This window comes from Cucurbita maxima, unplaced genomic scaffold, assembly GCF_002738345.1.
Source record: "Cucurbita maxima cultivar Rimu unplaced genomic scaffold, Cmax_1.0 Cma_Scf00019, whole genome shotgun sequence".
NCBI lineage: Eukaryota > Viridiplantae > Streptophyta > Magnoliopsida > Cucurbitales > Cucurbitaceae > Cucurbita > Cucurbita maxima.
This window is the reverse complement of record NW_019272035.1, coordinates 1,001,727-1,025,488: the sequence shown is the minus strand read 5'-3', so window position 1 is coordinate 1,025,488 and position 23,762 is coordinate 1,001,727. Positions and strand designations below refer to the sequence as shown.

General features: G+C 35.5%; 5 protein-coding genes across 9 annotated transcripts in view; 1 reads left to right on the top strand and 4 right to left on the bottom strand.

The window, feature by feature from the left end:
* Window positions 1–179: 179 nt before the first annotated feature.
* On the bottom strand, window positions 180–7,342 carry LOC111493710 (110 kDa U5 small nuclear ribonucleoprotein component CLO). Of its 2 annotated transcripts, XM_023143525.1 has the most exons (12): window positions 7,236–7,342; window positions 5,774–6,534; window positions 5,296–5,364; window positions 3,999–5,192; window positions 3,802–3,900; window positions 3,554–3,712; window positions 3,197–3,282; window positions 2,857–3,055; window positions 1,792–1,902; window positions 1,306–1,512; window positions 633–775; window positions 180–580 (listed from the first exon to the last, which is right to left on the bottom strand). In XM_023143525.1, exons 2-11 carry the CDS (start codon window positions 6,515–6,517, stop codon window positions 677–679), a joined length of 2,967 nt encoding a protein of 988 aa, XP_022999293.1. In that variant the 5' UTR covers window positions 6,518–6,534; window positions 7,236–7,342; the 3' UTR covers window positions 180–580; window positions 633–676. The 2 variants fall into 2 exon arrangements, with proteins under 2 accessions (XP_022999293.1, XP_022999292.1); XM_023143524.1 differs by having other exon boundaries at window positions 180–775.
* A 1,515-nt stretch (window positions 7,343–8,857) lies between these two features.
* Window positions 8,858–10,672, bottom strand: LOC111493891 (probable E3 ubiquitin-protein ligase RHY1A). The gene is made up of 4 exons (XM_023143795.1): window positions 9,489–10,672; window positions 9,295–9,410; window positions 9,135–9,155; window positions 8,858–9,098 (listed from the first exon to the last, which is right to left on the bottom strand). The coding sequence occupies exons 1-4, from the start codon at window positions 9,669–9,671 to the stop codon at window positions 8,882–8,884; spliced, it is 537 nt and encodes a 178-aa protein (XP_022999563.1). The 5' UTR covers window positions 9,672–10,672; the 3' UTR covers window positions 8,858–8,881.
* Window positions 10,673–12,171: 1,499 nt separating this feature from the next.
* On the bottom strand, window positions 12,172–15,896 carry LOC111493528 (peptidyl-prolyl cis-trans isomerase CYP28, chloroplastic). 3 transcript variants are annotated; one of them, XM_023143245.1, is made up of 3 exons: window positions 15,108–15,896; window positions 14,027–14,267; window positions 12,172–12,392 (listed from the first exon to the last, which is right to left on the bottom strand). In XM_023143245.1, exons 1-2 carry the CDS (start codon window positions 15,835–15,837, stop codon window positions 14,059–14,061), a joined length of 939 nt encoding a protein of 312 aa, XP_022999013.1. In that variant the 5' UTR covers window positions 15,838–15,896; the 3' UTR covers window positions 12,172–12,392; window positions 14,027–14,058. The 3 variants fall into 3 exon arrangements, 2 of the variants coding, with proteins under 2 accessions (XP_022999013.1, XP_022999012.1); XR_002720020.1 differs by lacking the exon at window positions 12,172–12,392 and adding an exon at window positions 13,765–13,918 and having other exon boundaries at window positions 13,949–14,267; XM_023143244.1 differs by lacking the exon at window positions 12,172–12,392 and having other exon boundaries at window positions 13,765–14,267.
* Window positions 15,897–17,270: 1,374 nt separating this feature from the next.
* Window positions 17,271–18,008, bottom strand: LOC111493529. Its single transcript, XM_023143247.1, has one exon. The coding sequence runs from the start codon at window positions 17,914–17,916 to the stop codon at window positions 17,590–17,592; it is 327 nt and encodes a 108-aa protein (XP_022999015.1). The 5' UTR covers window positions 17,917–18,008; the 3' UTR covers window positions 17,271–17,589.
* A 3,054-nt stretch (window positions 18,009–21,062) lies between these two features.
* Window positions 21,063–23,762, top strand: part of LOC111493527 (transmembrane 9 superfamily member 11) — a 17,085-nt gene continuing 14,385 nt past the window's right edge. Inside the window, exons 1-2 of one of the 2 annotated variants that reach the window (XR_002720019.1) lie at window positions 21,063–21,222; window positions 21,443–23,520. Coding sequence is in view for 1 of the 2 variants with exons in the window: in XM_023143243.1 (XP_022999011.1) it covers window positions 21,476–23,449 (1,974 nt within the window). In the remaining variant the exon portion in view is untranslated. Of the gene's footprint in view, window positions 21,223–21,442; window positions 23,674–23,762 lie in introns of those variants that run through there. The other variant, XM_023143243.1, reaches the window with a different exon arrangement.

Sequence of the window (23,762 nt, the reverse complement as noted above, 5' to 3'; positions counted from 1 at the left end):
TGGTTACCAAAAATAACCAAGGGAGAACCTGCAAAAAGATTATAGAAATCAAAATGAACTTTATGATATATTTTGTTGAAACTGAAATAAATAAGAAATTCAGTTGAAACATAATAAACCCTAAACCCTAAATTTGATAATGATCCTACCATGGATTCAATTTCGTTGCAGTCGAAAAAGAAACCGAAATTAAACCAAACCACTTTCAAGAATTAAAATAGGACTTCAAGAGATCCCTCCAAATTGAAAATCGGAAATCGGATTTCTAATTTGGTCTAATACCTACAAAACATGAATATATCACTAAGTAATCTCAACATGTAAATGCAACCAAATTTTCTTTCCTCGTTTTACATTACAAGGTTAAGGCATACTCTAAACATCACAAGTAAAAATTGCTAAAATATATATTCAGCTTCTATGTCCCTCAGAATTAGCAGACAGGTGAGCACCAGGGCAATTCTCTGAAGATAAAGAACGATAAATCTCAGGCTGCCTGCCTCGCTCCTGTGAGAATAATGGTTGTTGACTCGAGGCAGGATGTTGGGGGAAAGTGAAAAGAAACAACTATGGTACAACACTTGGGTTTCACCAACAAAACAGGTAAAACCATGCTTGGATGAAGTCTGCAACTGGTACAATATTGTTGGTTTGTATCAACCAACCTGAGCTTCAATTATATCATTTGTTGATGAAGATCGGCTGCTTGCTGAGCCAGCTCGACCATCATGGCCTCATCGAAGAACTTGTTTATGCTCACATCCTCGCTCATTCCCTGCAAATCCCAGTACAGCCAACATATTAAGGCAAGAACTCTCAGTTTTCATTTTCTTCAAGCTATAGGAAAAAGAATTAGCAAATGTATTTTCTTTTTTTAATCCCGGAGTGGTTGGGTCAACTTATGCACAACTCAACTATTCTCACGAGACAAACATTTGACCCTAAGACATTTGGTTGTCAAAAAAAAAATTTACACAATATTAAATCCTAGGTAGGGTATACCTTTAACATCAACACATCCAATAAAGTTGATTGTTTTTGTTAAGACTCTATGCAGCCAACATAATTCTTTTTTAAATCATGCAGCTTCTTCAATGTAAGATATTTCTAGGCAATTGTTAGAGAAAATTCTTAGGCATTAAACCAGTTTCGGGAAATAAAACATATAATTACGAAGACACGTGTGAATTTCAAGTTTTGAAGTTCGGTTAGTGTGCAAAGAGCAATATAAAGCCATGCATGCATAGCATACAACAGCACTTGTATGCGAGAAAAGACTGAACAAAAATTAGCAGAAGGTCTAACCTTTCTACGTCTTGTCTTCACCATGAATTCACGAGCAAGGTGCTGTATTGGTGCTGGCTCAAGAGGCCGCAAAACAATGCTCTTATCAAGGGGATCACCAGGAACGATGGCCCAATGGTCAAACACGGAGAGACAAAAAGCTTGGCCTTGTGTGTGATACCGCAAGTCCGTTTCAAAGCCAAAAGATTCTATAACAGGTAAAAATGCCTGGAAAGCAGTAAAAGGTAAAACAAACAATTAAGTCAATCATGCCTTAATATACTATAAACTTACTCATGAAAATAAAACCCCATTGACCAGATCGAAAATCTATGACAGTGAAATGAACAAGGGCGTCTCAACTATAGAGAGCAGTTTGTCACTACTCAGTGATTCAATGCAGCAAGTTCACTACAGTCGAGAGGTAAACATCCAATAATATTGAATGTAATTATCATGATCCATAAAATTTTGAGTTAAAGAGGAAGAAATGTTTAGTCATTAAACCTTGACGATGTAAGCTGGAGTCCCTGGTTGAGCAACATCAGCTGTAACATGTCCACGCCTTCGGGATAGGACAGTATAGATTGCAGAGACACAATCAATTGGTGTTTGTATCTGCAATGAAATAATAAGGAAATTACTCAAAACATCAATAGATGAGTTGTAATGCTGGCATAAAATGCTTTAGATTTGGATTCAACTCAGAAGCACTCTTCAAAAAAGTCAAAAACACCAAAAGTATTTTCCAAAGAAACCAATATTACTTCTTTTTTAGTGACTTTGGCAAATGTGAAATGAGGGATAACACCTAGAATTATTTTATGGCCATTCATATTGTGGTTGCTCCTCTTCCCCTCCCCCAAACCCTTGGATGCATGGTGGAATCATAATTTTTGGTTTCTCTCTCCTAAATCTAAAAGTAAATTGGCTAGGCACAGTGTACCAGTCTCGTAGAATAATTCTCTTGGTATTGTATTTTATCAAGTATTTTCTACTAACAATTTATTCATAATACCAACTTCCCTTTAACTAATTAACCTCGACCCTCCACATGCTCTCTCTCACTTCTCACTCTCTCACCAACATTTCTCTCGGGCATATTTTCTTTAAGTTGTCTTTCTTTTACTAATTAACCTCTACTTTATTTTACCTACTTCTACTAACTAACCTCAACTTTCTTTTACCTGCTTGCTTTTACTAATTAACCACTAATCTCCACACACTCTCCCTCACATCCCTCCACACTTCTCACCAACTTTTCTCTCGGGCATATTTTCTTTTAGTAGTCTTTCCTTTTACACATTTTTCTTGCAGTTCTTATTACCCACACAATTTCACTTAGAAATATATCTTTACATATTTATTCTCTCTCCAATTCTCCAAACAAGAAAGTGATTGATTAAGCACTTTTAGTTGAAGCAATTATGAGAGTGGTTTTAATAAAATACCTCTCAAAAGCACCCCAAACACACCCTGAGAAAGCCTCATCACAAACATTTAGAAATCTCATCACCACTAAAGAGTTAGCGGAAAAAAAAAAATTGACTGTATAAAATAAGAAAGTGTTACCTCAACATAGTATACTGGTTCCATAAGTCGTGGGGTTGCCATAAGAAAAGACGAATAGGCCACACGTCGAGCTGTGGGAATGATCTGACCAGACCCACGATGCAATGGCTCAGGTGCAATTCTTGCATCAACGATTTTGAACTTTACATTTCTGATGGGTTCATCACAAAGTGGTCCTTCTCTAGCCCCCCATTGAAACCTGTTTAAAGTAAACGGTTTACAATGGGGAAAAGGGGCAAAAAGCAAGAATTTTTTTTTAAAAAAATCAATAAAAAAGGGCTAAGCCCCTGGGTCCCCTCCTCCCCGAGAAAAGAGAGAGAGAGACATCAAGATAGTTTACCCTTGAACAATGGAATCCTTGACGGCATTGAGCAAATTCTTGTCTACTTCAGAAGAGAGCGTATCATCTAATAGAATGTTAGGTCCCTGAAAGTTTATTAAAAGTTTAAACATCAAGAACAAAAATGAAGTACAAACACATGCTGCCTATCAAATTCTTAAACTTTATATCATAGAAGACGCTAAAATTAATGTCTAATGAAGGATAAGTCTAATGAAAAACTATACTTCAAATAAAGTCGATCTGCAGTAAAAAATTACCAGTTTCACTTTTACCCTTCGGCAAGGAAGCCTCAACTTATGTGTACATTTAGAGGATATATATTTGAGTAAAGAGATCACGAGCTACAAAAGTTACCTGCTTATCTGGGCCAAATGCCCATATGGACCTTGCAGCCAGCAAATCCCACTCATATTTTGTCTGGAAGAAATCCCCGAGTTTCTTTCTTGACCAATCAAGACTTACTACACTATTCTCAATGTCTTCTGCAAGTCCTCTCTCCAATGGCTCTGCGATCTAGAGAAAAAATTGAAGTACCAGATCACATTTCAAGAATTTAAAAGCTCCAGAATAAACAAAAACAGCCAATTTTGAAAATTGCCTACCATGGTTATTTTATTCTTCTTGTTAGGAGTCTCAGCAAAACATTTCATCGAAGAAGACTCTACAACTGTTTCACAAAATGAGACGACCGGATCGGCTACCTATATAATGGGTTACAGAGAATATCCATCAGAGAAGAACAAAGAAAAAAGAAAAAAAGGGGGAACAAGAAGAGAGGGACAATTGAGTAAAAGAATACCTTGACCTCTACTTCCGAATAGAGTTCTCTAAGATCCTTCATAATTGAATCCAAGTACAGCTCTCCTGTGCCTAAAATGGTATGCTCACCTGATTCCTCAACTTTAGTTATTGCCAGAGGATAACTTTTGCTGATCTTCCGAAGACCCTCTACCATCTTTGGTAACTCACTTGGATTTAGAGGCTCTGTAGCTGTTTTCACCACAGGAAGGGTATTGAATTGAAGTGGTCGGAATATGTAAACGTCCTCATCGTAATCTACATTAGACAGAGTTGCAGTTTTCATAATAGATGCATCCACTCCCTCAATGAGAACCCAAGATCCAGGAGGAGCCTCAGCAATGGGAATCCTGTCTCGAGCTTGATAAAGCCATAATTTTGTTACTTCCTTCACTGTCATATCTTCCTCATCCTCTGGTGAATAGCCTTCACCCAATACCCGAACAGTCTGCCCCGTTTGAATCTTACCACTATAAACCCTACCAAATGCATCAAAGACACTGCAGTCTGACTTGGGATATAGCTTGGTGACATTGACCATTAAAGGCCCAGAAGGATCACATTCCTTCATTGCTTTGTATATCACAGAGTCTTTAGGCCCAGTATAAATATGATCAACCTTCCGAGAAGAAGAATCCCTGGGAGAAGGTATGTGCTGAACAAGCATGTCAGTGAATCCTGAAGCTCCACCAAAAACTGAACTACAAGCCAGTCTCAGCAAAGGCCTGACATTCAACTTGTAAGCTGCATTGCTAAGAGTAACACCAAGCTCTGAAAGAGTAGTCTCAACACTTTTCCTATGTTCACCAATGACTTGACTATATATTTTGTATAGTGGCTCTAGCACAAATTGGACAAATGACCTTTCCCCTCCACTTGCAGGTGGTTTTTTCTTGAATCCTCTGGTATCAGAATGAAAATAGTAGTCTCCCCAAAGACGAGATGCAAACTTATCAGCATCAAAAGGGATTCCATGAAGTTTGACATATAACTTTGCAAATGATTGCAAAGTAAATGACCATCCTGCAGTAGCACTAGCAAAACACACGTTTCCAGCTGCTGGGTCAATGACTTGGACATTTCCAGCAGTAGATGAGGCAGCAGATATATAGTTATTAATAACTTCTAACGTATGCCTTAATTTATAGTATGCATCCCTTGGGGGCAATTTGAGTTCTGTAATCAGCTTGTCAACCTAGATACAAATACTGCATTAGTATAAAATAAACATGTGGTGTTTGAAGGGATCCAACTTTCAAAAATCTAATAGGAACTTTAAAGGAGTCCAGTAGGCTAACCTTGTTAATTACAACAACAATGGGCAATCGCTCCTGAATTGCATGGCGCATAGCCCTCTCTGTATTGACCTGTAGGTTGTAGAGTACATTCTCATTAATGAATCTATTATCCCATCCTCAGAGTTCTCTCCATAAGACAGCAATATCAGTAATTTCATAATATAAATAGAAACTACATGCAAGGAATATCGAACAACCCACACTGTTTATATGGTTAAATATTGCAGTAAAATGATTGCAGAAATCCTAAACATATGCAAAGAGCATTAAGTCCTCCTCCACTGATGCTAAAATGAGGTGCCCTAGCCACAGGTGAAAGTAAATTGGGATATGAAATGATGTTTAAACCACTAAGAAAATAAAAGGGAAATTTGCTAATTCCCTCGCAACTATTGATTATGCAAAAAAATCTAAAAGTCAGCATATATAAAGCTAAAAGTAAATAAAAAAAAACTACGATCGGGACTTATTTACTTACCATAACTCCTTCAGCAGCATCGACAATCAACACTGCACCATCAGCCAGTCTAAGAGCAGCAGTCATTTCATCAGAAAAATTGGTATGGCCAGGGGTGTCCATTATATTGCAAAGGTATGATTTTGAATTGCCGTCCTCGAGGACTAGTGACATAGGAACTGCTTTAATTGATATTCCTCTCTCCTGCTCGTCAATCCTTGTATCTGTGTACCTCAGATGTTTCTCTCCTTTAATATCAAATGTTGACATGTGATGAGTTTGCTCAACCAACATATCCATGAAAACTGTCTTTCCATGATGCAAGTGGCCTACAAGTGCAACATTGCGAACCAATGTTGGATTGGACATGAGACCCACCAGAAATTGGTTTGAAACGTAAGTGCTAGAATCTTTTACCCCAACCTCAAACTTTATATTTCTAACAGGCTTAATGATTGGTTGCTCAAGTGGTAGTTCATCTTCATCCATAACCAATGTTTCAACATCATCACCATAAACCTCTTCTGCAGTTGGATAATACTTTTTGTCCTCAGCAAGGACAATCTGGTTGTCCATATCGACGTCATTAGACGTCGTAATCCAACCATTTGAAGCACCACCTGCATCTTCATCATCTGATGCACCTTCATCATCGTCCGGCTTCTCCATAAGGTCTTCATCTTCATCTTCTATGTCACTATCCTTGTCAGAATCAATTTCTGGCCCTATGTAGTTCCCAAACTCATCATACAAGCTATCATCCATGCTTAGTATTCTCAAAGCTGCAATATTACATGAGAAAGTAACTTTATGTTGCAATCTATTTAACTAAAAAGGCTTGGAATTCGCTAATGTAGCTACTAAATACAGTCTGTGATTGATGCCTATTTTTTTATACATTTGAGAGGGAAATAATCAACAAGCAGAAAGACAGAACTTTCCTTACTTTTTATACAAGAAACACTCTTCATTGATAGGATGAAAAGTTGCATAATGCATTATCAATCAAGCCAAAACTAAAAGATCAGACACTCCAGTAAAGAACAATGAATTAGGGTTTTTTTAAGGGTTGTGGCAGGTACTCCAAACTCCCCCTTCCCTCCACCGCACTCTCTCCTTCTCTCTCCCAGCCCTTTCATTTTTTTCTCTCCAGTTACCTAAACCCTAAACCCTAAACCCTAAACTAATTTCCAAACTATACACCCAATAAACTCTCTAATCCTCCTAATGACACCAAAATTGAAACCCACACCACATTAAGAAAAAAAAAACATAAAATTAGCGGGAAAAAATGCAACTATATCAATGAACGTTAGGAACAGTAAATACATCTGTTCTTCTAACACTGAAAACAGAGTGAAATGGGCTCTCATATCTCCCAGTATTCAGAAAATTTCCAGTTCATTCATTAGCGAAGTAAGTTTGGATTCGTGCAAATCGAACTATGCTTACCACGAATCAATAGAAATTCAACTATGCTTACCTCAAAGACAGAGAAAGCTTGTACAAAACAACTATGGTGCGTTACGGTAGACCGAATGCTGAAAGAAGGGTATTGAAACGGGAGGGGAGAGGGTTTATCGAGCAATTTCGAAGTTATTTGTCTGAAAAATAAAATAAAATAAATTGGGCTGGGCTGGGCCGGGATGGGCCGGTCCGAATAAAAGAAAGAAAACATGGGCCGGGCCATCTGTGAAAGATAGATAGAGACGGAGGGCATAGAGATGGAAATAGTCACATTTTAATTAAAAATATAAAATTAGTCAATTATTTTTTTTTTAAGAAAAAATGTGGTCTTTATTTTATTGAAAATATTTTTTATTTAATAAAAATTTAAATGGGCTATATCTCAAAAATAAATTTAGTTGAAATTTAAATTTAATAATTCAATAAGTTTAAAAGTATTTAATAGATTTCTAATTTTGAGATTTGTAAATATGAATTTTGAGTTTTGGGTTGAATATGTATATTCAATATTATTTAAAAATTAATAACTTATTTATTAAATATAAAAATTAAATTTTATGTCGAGGGAAAATTATTGGTTTATTTCTAATTATAAAAAAAAATATTTTTTGTATTATAAAATGAATTAAATTGTATTTTGTATTATAAAATGAATTAAATTGTGTAAGGCTAATCACCAGTTAGACCTGATTTTATTCCATTTTCTAAAAAAATTTAATACAATATTTTATTTTCTGCATATCATATTTAAATATTTTAATTTGATTTTGTCGTATATTAATGCAATTTCATCTTAGAAAATTTGAGAGGTGAGGATGAGAGATTCGTTTGTGTAAATGAGTGCAAACAGAGTGGCCTAAAATTCCTTGAGTGTATACACGTGAGAGAGTGTTGTGAGGTCCTTTGTATTTTCATAACTTATTTTTTGCAGCAAAGTTTCACAAATAGATTCGAGGACGAATCCTCTTGAAGAAGTGGAGAATGATATGAACCAAAAGACATCAATCATACAATATACTTCAATGAAGATGTGAAGAAAAGGTTGTCAAAATTATCAAAAGATGTTTCAATTCATGCCACATTGAAGAAGAATGAAGTTTGATTGTTATAAATTTTGGGTGGGTTACAATTTAGAGTTATTGTATTTCATTTATGTATTTTAAGACTTTATTTACTATAGGTTACAATTACATAATGGTTAATTATGGCCATTAAGTATGAATGTTACAACTCTTGGAATGACTTTAGTAGTTTCATTTTGAGGCTATATAAAGCCATGTATGTTGTATGTGGAAGAGACTTGGAAAAATATAGTAAAAAGAAGCATTTGTGCTCTTCTTTAGCCAATGGCTAAGTTTCTTTGCAATTCTATGTAGTTTAGGTTGCATGTAGAATCATTCAAGCTCGACATGATCAATCTTGCTTGTGGAGTGATTCGAATCTCATGGAAGTGTTCTTGCCTTGAGATATTTGATCAACAAGAATCATTTAAGCTAGACATGATCGATCTTGCTTGTGGAGTAATTCGAATCTCAAACAATGTTCTTGCCTTGAGATATTCGATCAACAAGGTAATCCGAATCTTACTCTCCTTGTAGTGGTTTCTTATCTTATGACAGATATTTATAACTATTTGGTAGACAAAAATAAAAATTATTTTATTTAGAATATAAAAAATCTGCAGCAAGGGCAATGGTGATTGGCTTGGAGCCAAGGCACGAAGCACGCAGAGTGGAACTTGTGAGCACATGGAAGATGGACCAGCGGCTCGCCCGCTCTGAACCCTTCCAGACAAACAGCGCACTCTTGTTGCTCCGAGGCTTTCCATTTCATCAGCTTCCCCCAAGTGAACCTCTTCTTCGTTATTGATTCTTCTTTCCCCTTCGCCTTTTCTTTCTGTTCTGACCATTTCTTCGACCCTTCTCCACTCTTTTTTCTGTATGATTATTTCCGATTTTGACGTTGATTTTAGGTTTAATTTCAAATTTGGTTCCTGTTTCGACTTGTTCTTATAGTTCTAAGAGTTCGAATAATCAATCATACAATTTAGTATAATAAAATTGAGAAGAAATTACCTTGGATTTTGAGGTTTTCTATGAGATTTCAACCTCTCATCCAACCGTTCCTTAGCTTCTCTTGCAATTTCACCAAGCTTCTCGGTCTGGTAAGCTTGATTGGATGAGCTCCGTTGCTTAATTTTATGTTCAACATTCATCAGAATTTTCCCACCAAACAAACAGAAAAATTCTTACATTTCTTTCGTTCATACCTGTGAACGAGATGATGATGATGATGAAGTGATGTGAAAATCACGGTTGCTCGTGTACAAACAGAACGACGGCCTTCTTGTGGATCCTAATTTCGCCGCCGTGGACGGCGAGTCCGATGAGGTTATGCTCTGGTGGAACCGCCGCCTTCTGGCGCATTCTACTCCCGGCAACATTCCGGCCATTGATTTGTGAAAACTTGCCGGAATTGAAACTCGGAATCAACCCCGTTGAGATTTCAATTCAAAATCTGCAGAACTTTTATCAGAACCGAAGAACAGAGGCGAAAACGTCCTCGATTAAGAGGATTTCGACTCAAAATCCATCAAGTTTCTCTGTTCTTATCAGCATTTGAATCAGAAATATCCATTACAGAAAAACGGGAAGAAATCGAAGAAACCCAGCAAAAATGCTCAAATCCACACTAATTTGAACTCAAAATCCATCAGATTTCTCAGTTTTTTTCTGTATTTGAATCAGAACCCAATCGCAGAAGAACAAGAAGAAACAGAGTTCAACTCAGAATCAATGGAGTTTCTCAGTTTCAGAAAATGAATCAGAAATACCCATTACAGAAAAAACGAGAAGAAAACGAAGAATCCAAGCAAAAATTCTCAAATCCACACTAATTTGAACTCAAAATCCATCATGTTTCTCATTTGTTTTCTGCATTTGAATCAGAACCCAATCGCAGAAGAACAAGAAGAAGAAGAAACAGAGTTCAACTCAGAATCAATGAAGTTTCTCAGTTTCAGAAAATGAATCAAAACAGAAAAACGAGAAGAAAATGAAGAAACCCAACAAAAATTCTCAAATCCGCACCGATTTCAACTCAAAATCGACCTAGTTTCAGAGTTTCATCAAAATCAACCAAACCCCAGATGAACTGAGACAGAGAGAAACAGAGAAACCAAACCCCATTAAGGATTACAACTCGAAACCAACGAAATCTGTGGTTTGGAGCAAATAAACAGAAAACCCAGAAGAAGAAAAACGAGGAACATGAAGAACAAGTGAATAAAATCTGGTGAAATCGAAGATAGGGGAGTGGGAGTGGGAGGAATTAAAATAAGTAAGAAGGACAAGAAGCTGGGGAGTGATGAGGGTAACAAACACAAGCGGGTCCCCGCCATTGAAGGCGAGAAAGCGTACAATAACAAGAAATGTAGTTACTCCAAGGTAAAGTGTATAGAGACCCATCATTTTTAATTGGTGTGGATTTCAGAGTTTAAAAAGACTAACAAGCAACATCCCCACTTTCCTTAGGGTTGTAACAATGTCACCAGCCTCACTGTTTTATTTCCTCGGCAAATGTCACACCACTCAATATTTGACTTTTAACATTATGTGTAATAGCTCAAATCTACTATTAACAAATATTACATATTATCGTGAACCTCACAATAATATTACTGTAGCTTTTAATTTTAAAAATAATTTTTTTTACGAGATAATCTTTTAAAATATATATTGAAATTGATTTATAATTTAATGAAAACAAATAAATAAATTTGAGATTGTAGATTTTATTCGATTACCATTTTTAATTTGTCTTCAAATAAAAATTAATTAATTAATTAAAATTTAACTTATATTTTAGGATGGAAAGTCTATATTAAAATATTGAAATATAAAATTTGCATCAATTCTTTATGAATTTTTACAATAATTATTTTTCTAAAAAAATGAAAATATAGTTTTTAAGTGAAGATAATTATGCCAATGGATATGCTTATAAATTTGATTTATTATTTATTGTCCATGGATTGAAACTATTGATTTTTTTTCATTTAATTAATATTTTTTTTATAGACTAAAAATTAATTATCCCAAATAAACTGGGGCACTCTTCTAGTTTCACACTACTTACGTTCGACCTCACTCTTCTAGTTCTCTTTCTCGTTACTTTTCAAAATTATGTGATTCATAAGAGCTCGTGGTTTGATTTATATGAGTGAGAATGAATTTTACCGTTGATTCAGTAGGTCTGTTATCTTATAGATTTGATCGAGAGCTGATAATATAATTATACGAGATGAAATTCAGTTATTTCCATATATGATTAGTAGACGAGTAGTTGTTCACTTATGTTTTAATTTTGGGACTTAAACAATGAGAGACTTGTTTTATTGTTGGATCGTAAACAAATTATTCATTAGAGTATCAGAGTTACTAAATGTATAAAATGTATTTAAAGTGGTAAAGCTTATGAACAACTTGTAAATGATCGACTTGCTTATAATGATTATATGTATTGACACAACTTGTTCTACCAATATATAAGAGTGTAACTCTATGTCTAAAGTAGTACTATACAACTAGCATACAAATATTATTTTTTATGAATAATTTATACATACAACGAGCAATCGTGCTTTCATGATTGAAATTTAACGTGTTATTTATCAGAATCATGTTCGTTCAAATTGATGCTATCATAGTCAGATGCTCTAGATTATATTTGGTTGGTTTATATTTGTACTTTTGGTTAAGAAACTTTTTGTCACTTTGCTAAACCTATTATAAGAAAAATGCTTTAAAATTTGTTGTAGATCGGGTCACCATACCTCCATGTTACTTTCTTTCTTTCGTGAGAATTTGAGAGAGCGATTTAGTATCTTCTTTATATTATTGACAACCAATCTTGATATCAATGAGATCTTTTAGTAGCATGTTTTGAACGTCTTTCGTTGCTTTTAAAAAGTTAGTCATCAGCTTTTGATATACAATGCTATTGTATCATGTGGGCAAGTTGGCATCCAACTCATAATGACAATGACCTAATTAGTTATAACACATTGAGCTGAGTAGGGCTTGCATGAAAGAGTACGAGCCATATTTGATCATCATTTTCAAATGATGACTCTAAAATTCCAACACAAACAATGATCCAAATAAACCAAAGCCTGGACAAAAATAAGGAGATGAAATTTTCATTTACATAGAACACAAATGAAAGATGATGAAAAGATAAATAAATGGAACGAGAAAGAAAGTAATAAGTTCACCACTAACAAATATTATCTTCTTTGGGCTTTCTCTTTCGGACTTCCCCTCAAAGTTTTTAAAACGCGTATGCTATGAAGAGGTTTTTACACTCCTATAAAGAATATTTTGTTCTTCTCTCCAACTGATGTAGGATCTCACAATCCACCCCCTTCGGGACCTAGGGTCTTTGGTGACACTCATTCCCCTCTCCAATTGATATGGGATATTGCACAATCCCCCTTTGGGGTCTAGTGTCCTTGATGGCACACCACTCACTGTCCACCTCCTTCAGGGCACAACATTCACGCCAACATTCTTCATCTCTCCAATTGATGTGAAATCTCACAATGAGATTCAAACATCTTACTTTTTTGATCGATAATATAATGTCTTAACTAGCTAACTTATGTTTCGGTTAACGACTTTCAAAATATAGGCTTCATTCTATCAAGAGAATAAGGTAAATTAATATTAGAAATACTAATAAACAAATGAAATAATAACCGACATATTTATAATTACATGACTAACTTATTAGAGTACAATGATTATAAACAGAATGAGTTGGGGAGTTTGGTAGTCCAAGGCAATTTTGGGTACTACTTCTTAGGAGAGATTATCCTTCAAATATCTATGGCTAGCTAGTGTAAAGTCTCTTTGATAGTGTAGACACTCTAGTTTGAGATAATGTGTTCGTGTTCGTGTTCATATTCATATTCATATTCGTGCTGGAAACTATGTCAAAAACATTAAACAGTATTTAAACAAATTTAATATAATTCTAACATTTGTTGAACATGGGTTGGAAACTTAGGTAAATAACTCCAACAAAGCATTAGATACACATTTGCTTCTAAAAAATTGGATATAAAAGGTAACAGTCCAAGCCCACCTCCAGTAGATATTGTCTGTTTTGGCCCATTTCATATCGTTGTCAGTTTCACGGTTTTAAAACACATCTATTAGGGAGAAGTTTCCACAGTCTTATAAAGAATGTTTCGTTCTCCACTCCAACCAATATGAAAACTCACAATCCACCCTCTTGGAGGCCCAGTGTCCTCACTAACACACCGCCCCAGTGTCTGGCTCTGATACCATTTTGTAACAGCCCAAGTCCAACGCTAGCAGATATTGTCCGCTTTGGTGCGTTTCGTATCATCGTCAACCTCACGGTTTTAAAACACGTCGGTTAAAGAGAGGTTTCCACACCCTTATAAGGAATGTTTTGTTCCCCTCCCCAACCGATATGAGATCTCACATATAACGAACCGGACAAAAACAATAACAATGAGTGAACAACAACCAATTTGTGCTTTCTTTAGCATATAAAACGTCAACAGTATTGACATCAAAATTTGATTCCCGATTGGTTTGAGCACAGACAGTGGTCAAAACAAAAACAGAGGCCAGGTTAGCCCTTTGTCCATGTGAGAAAACAAAAACAGAGGCCAGGTTAGCCCTTTGTTCATGTGAGAAAACAAAAACATGGGGATGGAATGTCCAATTTTCACAGAAGAACACAAAGAAATATGAGAAGGAAAAGAAATGGAACCTTGAGAGATAACAAAGGGCAAGGGGCTGTGTTTAAGGCAGAGTTGGGGACAGTGAAGGCTTTGCAACTTTGAGCTCTCCACAGTCACTGATATAAACGGTTTGGAGAGGTCTGTTCCATATTGTTCTTGCATTTTGAGCCCTTTCATCTCCCAAGAACTTAGCCAAATCATTGAATTGCCTAATTCTCTCAGATGGCTTGTATGTTGGAGTTGAGGATATGGCTGCCACAACATCCAGACCTGAAACTCCCAAATTTTACACAGATATCAAAAATCTTTTGTACTAATTTCAGCTCTTTTTGCTTAGCTCTAATTTGGAGAAGTTTTAAAACTTAAGTTTATTTCTTACAATTTGATCTGAAATTGATAAATATGATTAAACTTTACTCTCGAATACTATTAAGAATCACAGCTCTCTATAATAGTGGTTTGCTTTGAGCTTCCCCAAACCAATGGAGATATATTTCTTATTATAAACTCATGATCAACCCCTAAATTAGCCAAGGTGTGACTCATTCCCAACCATCCTCCCCTCAAACAAAGTACACTGTAGAGCCGCCTCTCCTAAGGTTTATGTAGCCCTTGAACAAGCTCCCCTTATTCGAGGCTCGACTCCTCAACCCTCGAACAAAGTACACTTTTGTTTGACACATTAGTCACTTTTGTTTGACACATTAATCACCTTTGTTTGACACATTAATCACCTTCGATGCTAGCAATTTCTTTTTTCCACAGTTGAGAGTTCTATTGACATGAATAAATTAAGGACATGGCTCTAATACCATATTAGAAATCACGATCCTCAACAATGGTACGATATTGTCTACTTTAAGCATAAGATCAACTTTGACTTTTCTATACCAATGGACTTTACTTATAAACCCATGATCAACTAACGAAAGTCTCCCAGTAATTCTCGAACATATACGTCCCTTGTGAGCTAATGATGTGTTAAATGGATTGGATTCGAAATGGCATGCAGGATTATAAAACTGACTAATTGAAACTTCTAAAACTAATCATAAGGATCAAATTTAAAATGTAAAGAGGAAATTGTGAGAGATCAGTTTGAATTTGTACCTTCAAGCACAGTTCCGAAGACAATGTTCTCGTTATCAAGCTGGGGGCAGGGGCCAGGGCCGGTGGTGATCAAGAATTCCACATTGTGATAATTGGGATCCAATTTCAATTCGTCGTCGTCGTCGTTCTCCGAAAGGCACAATGAAACAATGCCGCCTCTCGAATGTGAAAGCAAGAACGAATCGGACTTCACCGTCTCCGTATTTCTCGGTAATTGTTGCGGTGGCCGGACTGCTCCTTTGTCGCGGCGGCCCTGTCGACCGGCGAGGAAGAATTGGCCTGGGAAGATTTTGTGGACCAAAGTGCCCTTATAGGAGGAGCCGCAGGATCCGGTACACATGGATTTGAAATTGGCGACGGTGATTGGAACCAGGTGGCCGTAGAGGCCGAGAACGAGGCGACCGAGGAGGGCGGAATCGGAGCAGAGGATGGAATCGCCGCCATCATCGGCGGATTCACGGTTGGGAAGGAAGTTGGTTGGGCAAATGCTGAAGTCGAGGAAGACGCGGTCGGTGATAGTGGTGTTCGGCGAAGGGGAAGCCGGGGAGGGAGGTGGATCGACAGCGGTGGAGAGAGAGAGGGACGTGGAGAGAAGGAGGAGGGACCGACGAGGAAGTGCAATGTCTCCGGCAGGGCGACGGCGGTGGTGGTGATGTGGAGGTAATAGCACGGCGGTGGCGGCAGAAGCAGAGGAGGAGGAGGTGGTGGAAACGAGAGAAAAGGCCATCATCGGGAAATGAGTGAAGAAGGACCATCGTGTTTGTGGATGTGAGAGAGAGAGGTGAGGAGGTAGAAGGAAATGGAGGATTGGTGACCACAGACAAGAGAGTGGGCCCACTCCTTATTCAGATATATATATATTTTTTTTTTTGCTTCCAAGGAAATTGATTTTTAAAGAGTAAAAATAAAAATAAAATATACATTGGTTATGCTCTATTTGGGATTTTTTTTCCCTCAATTTGTCCATTTAATCTAGCTAATATAATTTTAGAATAAAACTAAATTTAATACCTATGTAACTCAGCCTCGCGCTCAAAACTTCCTTGACCTTCCAGCCCTGGACAGTCGTCAGCCTCCATACATGGTCTGACCTAGCCCTGGACAGTCGTCAGCCTCCATACATGGTCTGACCTAGCCCTAGACAGTCGTCAGCCTCCATACATGGTCTGACTTAGCCCTAGACAGTCGTCAGCCTCCATACATGGTCTGACCTAGCCCTGGACAGTCGTCCTCCATACATGGTCTGACCTAGCTCTAGACAGTCGTCAGCCTCCATACATGGTCTGACCTGTGTTTAGAGTGAGAATGAAGATGAGCAAGGAGATTGATCTTACCACTTTGTTGAGACCTAATTAAACACTAAACAAATCTAGAGAGATTTCTCGGTGGAGAGAGATTCCTCTGATTCCTCTGTTAACTAAACACGGAACCGATATGAAAAAAAAAAAGAGAGATTCACAGTTAACAAACACTAAACATATCTTAAAAAATGGAGATTGTATTCTTTTCGGAGTTTTTAAAAATTAGATTTTTGTAATGTAAAATATCATTTTATTAATAAATTAATATTGAAAGGAATCCATTAAAATTTTATTTAAAATATTAAAAAAAACTAAAGGAAGAGGACATTCTTCGGCGTCCTTAAGTAACTGTCGAGACAATGATAGTTTTATTATTTAATCAAGAACAGCAAAAACTTCGGGAAAAAATTCTAAATGTAGTATTTTGTTGAAAATTTTAATTATATATTTAGTTTTGATTATTCTTTTAATTAGACCTCACGTTGATTCTCTTATTCACATTATAAATCCCTATAATATAAAGTTTAATAAATGTTAATTTCAATTTTATTTTCTTACTATTGATTATTCCTAAGCTTTCAGTTTATATGCTTTCTACCATTTCTTTAAACCCTAAAGTTCACCCAAAAAACAAAATTGAAGAAATAAGGTTTAGTTCCTCTGTTCTTCGTGAAGATCATGGTGGATCTCCAATTTGGAAGAAATAATCCATTTATATTCATTGGCATCCATTTGCCAGATTATTCCTCAAACTCGTTACGGAAAAAAGAAAGAAACAATCGATCAAGAAGCAGATGCTACAGAAGATTTCCATGGCAGATTACCAACAATCAGGAACAAATTCAGAAGAAGACAGAGAACATAAAAAACATATATGTATATATACAATTACATAAGCTATAAACACATGGTGGAGTATATCTTAATCACCAACGGCACTTCTCCAAACACAAAGAAGACCGATTATCAATCCTCGCCATCTATTTGACGGCAAGTTGTAAAAAACACGACTCAAAACAAGAATGGATCCAGTATTGTTTTTCAGATCACAGAAACTTTAAAAGAAACAAAAACACACACACATACAATTATAAATCATCTCATATGGTTCATAATTATTCAAAACCTAGGGCAGGAAAATTGTCGAAAGCGTGAAAGCAAAAGAAGAGGAAGAATCGGATTCAATTCCTCGCAAGCTGAAGAGGAGCGTCGTCGTCATCGTCGTCGCTCAAAGCGACACCAGGCTGAGAAGTCTTACCGACGACAGGGGAGGAGGAAGGGGAAGATGAAGCAGAGGCGAGGGCGAGTGCCAAGCAGCCTTCACTCCAGGATCGGCGAATGGGATAGAAGATGGATTTAGACTTGGAATGGGAGCAGCGAGGAGATTGACGACGGGATTTGTGGAGTGCACAGCCGCAGTTGCGGTGGTAGGGGCGGCGGTCGATCTCAGTGTCGCAGCCGGCGATGCAAGCCTCGTAGACAGGGCGGAGGAGGCCGTCGGCGGCCATGGAAGAATAGGCCACGAGCGGAAGATGTTTGAAGAAATGCGTGGGAGAGAGAGACCGGGATTGGGCGTGGGAAGTGGCATTTATAGGCGGCAAAAATGGGGATTGGGGAACGGGTAGCGAAATAGAAGGCGGGGTTGTTTTTTGTGTCCGGCGATAAAACGACCCAAATTTAGTTACCCACCAAAAAAAAATAAAATAAAATAAATTGGTTTTTGGATTTAATAACTTTTTTTTTCCCAAAAACATTTCAAAATCACATCGTTTCTATGCATGCCTGTCCAATTTATTTTCTTCTAATCTAACTCTGACTTGACTAAGTATGACCTTTGCCTCTATTCCAGGCCAAATTCTCTCGACACAATATTGCATTTCATCGTGCCATCTTGGCTCCTAATTGACACAGTTTTTTTATGTCATGATGTCATCCCAAGTTTCGGAATGTCGTCAGCCATCGTAGCTTATTCGGTTTTATCTATTGATAATGAACTTATGCGTCGTTCATAACATTGAAACATTTCAAACATCTATCCATTCGAGTTTTATCATAGCAGTAAACCCTCTCACATCTATTTCATATTATTTATGGACTCTAAACCACTAAATAGTTGGTGTATAATCCAACCTATTATTCGACTAAGACCTAATAAATTCAATACTAAAGGTTAAGAACCAAACATTTAATATTATTTATTTTTAGCTTTTTAGTTGTAACATTTAATTTTCAGATTAATTTTTCAATATAACTTTTATTTAAAGGAATGAAAAATATTTTAATATATCCAATAATATTTTATAAATAAAAATATAATTCAACATAATTTTAAAATTTTAAAATTTAATATAATAACATAATATAACATAATATAATATAATATAATTAATATATATATATATATATATATATATATATAATATTTATTGTCAATATGGAAAAATCTCTTCCCACTCGAGCGGATCTGTATGAGGTTCCATTTTTATTAATATTCTGAAATTATATTTAATTTTTTTCTTTAAAATGTCTATATTTAAAATTCTTTACCTTCGTATTTATTCTATTCCCATTTCATTTTTTATAAAATTTTAAACACGTGTAACATATTATATTATAAATTATATGATAACAATTATAAAATTTTATAATAAAAAATATGTTAATAAAATTAGGGGAATATATTCTTTTGGTAGTGATGTATTTGTTAATAAAATCTATTTTTAAATTCAATTGATTCTTAATTTCAAAATGTAACACGATTATTTTATATCTTTTACATTTTTATCCTCGGTTTTACTAACGTAACTTTCAATTAATTAATTAAAAATGTTATGATGTAGATTTTTTTTTAGTTAATTTTAATAATTTTATAATATTTTAAATCAATTCATAAAATGAAAATAAAATTCAAAATTAAATAATAAAAATGTAATATTTATAATTTGAGGATTAAATGAAAATTTAAGGTAAAAGTGTAATAATTCCAGACATAATCTTTACATTCTTGAGAGAAGCTTCAAAATCAAATTATTGTTTCTTTTAAACAAACTTTTTCTTACCAACCATACCAACACCCACGTGTTCTTCTAGAATCCAAGCTGGAAAATATGAATATTAAAATAAATATTTTAACAATTTAAATAGACGACCAAATATGCAGAATTAAAAAAATATATATTAATACTTTATTTAAAAAATATCTTTAAATTAAAAAAAAACATGTATTTAAATACCCTTAATCTTTTAAAAACTTTATTAATACTCTTAAAAAAAGCTTTTAAACTTTTAAAAAAATTTAAAATATTCTTTCAAAAAATATTAATGAATTTGATAATTTTTGAAATAAAATAAAATTTTAAAATAATTTATTAATTTAATCTAAAAATATTATGAAACAGACATAAATATTATAATTTATGAAAGTAAATTAACAAAAAATTCAAGTAGAGTTGAATAGATCAATAATCCAAAAATATTTAAATGCTTAATTAAATAATAATAATAAATATTTATTGTTTAAATTTAAAAGTAAACCAACTTAATTTCAGTAATTTTATTTGGATTTTTTTCACCGCTGTAATTTGTCCGTTCATTTATGACATTTCACCGTTATACGAGGACGGTATTGGGCTCCTCCACGTGTCTAAATATCCAACTAGTCCCGTCGGTGGGATTTTTTTAAGTTTATTTTATTTATTTATTATTATAATTATAATTTTATTTTATTTTGTTAATTTCTAGTTTCAATTTAAATGCTATAGTTTTAATTTATTTTTTTTTTCTTGGAAAATAAACATTTATGTTTGCTATTTTTTTTGTTATGTTAATCCCAAGAGAAGATTCTGATATTTTAATTTTAATTATTAATGTGACTTCTATTATGGATAAATATGATTTTTAAATAATTAAAAAAAAACAACTAAACTCCAGAATAGAAGGTTGAAAATTTTAATTATTAATATGACGTGTATTATGGATAAATATGATTTTTAAATAATTTAAAAAAAACCAACAACTAAACTCGAGAATAGAGGGTTGAGTTGTAAACTCTATTCATGGTGCTCGTATTACTAACCAAGTAATCTAAAATTTAGGGTTAAAAGTCAAAAATATTTTTCAACTCAACTCAATCTGTGTACACCTCTACTAAAATTTGCATAAATCCCAAATATCAAATATTCAACTAAAGTCGGTTACAAAAGTCAAATATTCATAATATTCGTAATAAAAGTAGGGTAAGGTTGTGTTTTAACTCACTTTTTTGTTAACCCGACCAATCAACCACAAATCAATCCAAATAAAAAAAATTTAATTCAATCTCCGAAATTTTTTTTACATAATCCAACTTTTATGATTTAAGCTGATAATCAGGTTGGTTGAGTTATTGAGTCACATGAACACTTATCATATATTATTTTTTAATTAATATCTCTCGACATTTGTAAAATTAATAACATTTTTTCATTAATTTGAGTATAACAACACATAAGAGTGGTGACTCGAATCTCTCGTATTTTATTTAATCATATTTACATTTATTTATTCCTATAATAAGGCTATAAAATATTAAAAAAATATATATTTTTTATTTTGAGGATTTTTTACTTTTCAAAAAACAAAATAAAACATGAATTTAAAGGCGTGAGTCCTGCCCACGCTGCCCGCAGAAACTAAATGTTTTTTGTTGCTCATTATAGGGACGTTGTCTCTTCCGCCATAACCATTTCTCCTGTAATCTCCCTTATTCCTCCATCACTGCTGCTTCCGGTGCACATTTCCCTTCTCGTGGGAGATTGTAGCGATTCCGTAAAAAGGTCTGTTGGATCGTTTCTTGCAAAGAAATTTTGAGCCATTTTGATTTAATTTTGTTGTTTTGCTATTTCCAATGTCTAATTTCTGTTCATCCCATTTGAAGTTTCCTGTATGTTTAGAGCATTTGTTTTAGATTTTCTTTTACAAATTCGATTAAACGATTGCGTACTCGTTTGTTTTTGATTCGGCATTGTTTTTCTTCCCCTGATCCGAGGTTTTCAGATCCGATACAAATCGAATACGGATTTGTCGAGAATGAAGTTGTTCAGTCGATTCCGGATCTGGGTTTTAACTTGTTATTTGGTTTTTCAACTCGGCTATGGGTTTTACCTTCCTGGTAGCTATCCCCACAAATACAATGTTGGTGACTTCTTGTCTGTGAAGGTTAATTCTCTTACATCTATCGAAACCGAATTGCCATATGGGTATTATAGTTTGCCGTTTTGTAAGCCTTCAGAAGGTGTTAAGGACAGTGCTGAGAATCTTGGTGAGCTTTTAATGGGAGATCGAATTGAGAATTCGCCTTATCAGTTTAAGATGTTCACAAATCAAACGGATATCTTTGTGTGTGCTTCAGATCCATTGACATCTGATCAGTTTAAGATCATGAAGGAGAGAATTGATGAAATGTATCAGGTTAATTTGATTCTTGATAATTTACCTGCGATTCGTTATACCCAGAAGGAAGGTTATGTCCTGCGGTGGACTGGTTATCCTGTTGGTGTTAAGGTTAAAGATGCTTACTATGTGTTTAATCATTTGAAATTCAAGGTCCTTGTTCATAAATATGAGGATGCCAATATGGCTCGTGTAATGGGGACTGGTGATGCTGCTGAGTTGATCCCGACAATTGGGAAAGGGGGATCTGATGTGCCTGGATATATGGTCGTTGGGTTCGAGGTTGTACCGTGTAGCATTGTGCACAATCTTGATCAGGTGAAGAACTTGAAAATGTACCAAGCGTATCCTAGTGCGGTACAGTGTGATCCCACGACCGTGTCGATGTCTATCAAGGAAGGCCAGCCTATTGCTTTTTCGTATGAAGTTATGTTCGAGGAGAGCGATATCAAATGGCCATCTAGGTGGGATGCATATCTTAAGATGGAGGGATCCAAAGTCCATTGGTTCTCAATCATGAATTCTATGATGGTGATTACTTTTCTTGCTGGTATTGTTTTTGTTATCTTCTTGAGGACTGTTAGGCGGGATCTGACCCGGTACGAGGAGCTCGACAAGGAGGCCCAAGCTCAGATGAATGAGGAGTTATCTGGCTGGAAGCTTGTTGTTGGAGATGTTTTTAGGGCTCCCACAAGTCCTTCACTCCTATGTATTATGGTTGGTAATGGAGTTCAGATTCTTGGAATGGCAGTGGTGACCATATTGTTTGCTGCTCTAGGATTCATGTCGCCAGCATCTCGTGGAACGCTTATTACTGGTATGCTATTTTTCTATATGATTCTTGGTGTTGCAGCTGGTTATTTTGCTGTTCGTTTATGGAGGACGATCGGCTGTGGTGACAACAAAGGTTGGATCTCTGTCTCGTGGAAGGTCTCGTGCTTCTTTCCTGGTATTGCCTTCTTTATCTTAACCACTCTGAACTTCCTTTTATGGGGTAGTCACAGTACAGGAGCCATTCCATTTTCCCTTTTTGTTATATTGCTCTTGCTTTGGTTCTGCATCTCGGTTCCCCTTACACTTGTTGGTGGTTGCCTTGGTGCCAAAGCGCCTCATATCGAGTTTCCAGTTCGTACTAATCAAATCCCTCGTGAAATCCCTGCTCAAAAATACCCGTCCTGGTTGTTAGTTCTTGGTGCTGGCACTCTTCCTTTTGGAACACTATTCATTGAGCTGTTCTTCATCATGTCTAGTATCTGGATGGGGCGTGTGTACTACGTTTTCGGGTTTCTCTTCATTGTTTTGATCCTTCTCGTGGTCGTTTGTGCTGAAGTATCTTTGGTTCTTACCTATATGCATCTGTGTGTGGAGGATTGGAGATGGTGGTGGAAGGCCTTCTTTGCATCTGGTTCTGTTGCCATATACATCTTTTTATATTCCATCAACTATCTTATCTTTGATCTCAAGAGCTTGAGCGGACCGGTCTCTTCGACGCTTTACCTCGGATACTCCCTTCTAATGGTGTTTGCAATCATGCTTGCAACCGGTACGATTGGGTTCCTGTCGTCGTTCTGGTTCGTGCATTACTTGTTCTCTTCAGTGAAGTTGGATTGAAGGAGTTTCTTAGTAAGTGAAGGAGATGAGTGAGTGGCAGTTTAGGGGGTGATTTAAAAGAATACAATTGTACTGTGATATGATATGATATGATATTTAGTTTTCGTCGATTCATTTCAACGAGATGATGACAATAATACCGTCCTGTTTTGATGTATTTTCATCTGCCCTCTCATATAATATTTCATTCATTCCTTAAAAAATATATCTGCTTTTGTGTTTAATCTCATACAGTTTCATCTATATCTTATTTTGGTTCCTATGCTTTTGATGATTCATTCTGGGTTTTTTTTTTTTTTTTTTTTTTTTTTTT

Coding starts and splice junctions, on each gene's coding strand:
- LOC111493891 (XM_023143795.1), bottom strand. CDS start 9,671: ATGGCCGGAATGTTGCCGGGAGTAGAATGCGCCAGAAGGCGGCGGTTC. Junction 9,156..9,294: donor AGAAAACCTCAAAATCCAAG/GTAATTTCTTCT, acceptor ATAATCATACAG/AAAAAAGAGTGGAGAAGGGT. Junction 9,099..9,134: donor AAAAAGAGTGGAGAAGGGTC/GAAGAAATGGTC, acceptor AAAGGCGAAGGG/GAAAGAAGAATCAATAACGA.
- LOC111493529 (XM_023143247.1), bottom strand. CDS start 17,916: ATGGCCGCCGACGGCCTCCTCCGCCCTGTCTACGAGGCTTGCATCGCC.
- LOC111493710 (XM_023143524.1), bottom strand. CDS start 6,517: ATGGATGATAGCTTGTATGATGAGTTTGGGAACTACATAGGGCCAGAA. Junction 5,365..5,773: donor ATGCTGCTGAAGGAGTTATG/GTAAGTAAATAA, acceptor TACAACCTACAG/GTCAATACAGAGAGGGCTAT. Junction 3,901..3,998: donor ATTCGGAAGTAGAGGTCAAG/GTATTCTTTTAC, acceptor CCCATTATATAG/GTAGCCGATCCGGTCGTCTC.
- LOC111493528 (XM_023143245.1), bottom strand. CDS start 15,837: ATGATGGCCTTTTCTCTCGTTTCCACCACCTCCTCCTCCTCTGCTTCT. Junction 14,268..15,107: donor CTTCGGAACTGTGCTTGAAG/GTACAAATTCAA, acceptor TGGGAGTTTCAG/GTCTGGATGTTGTGGCAGCC.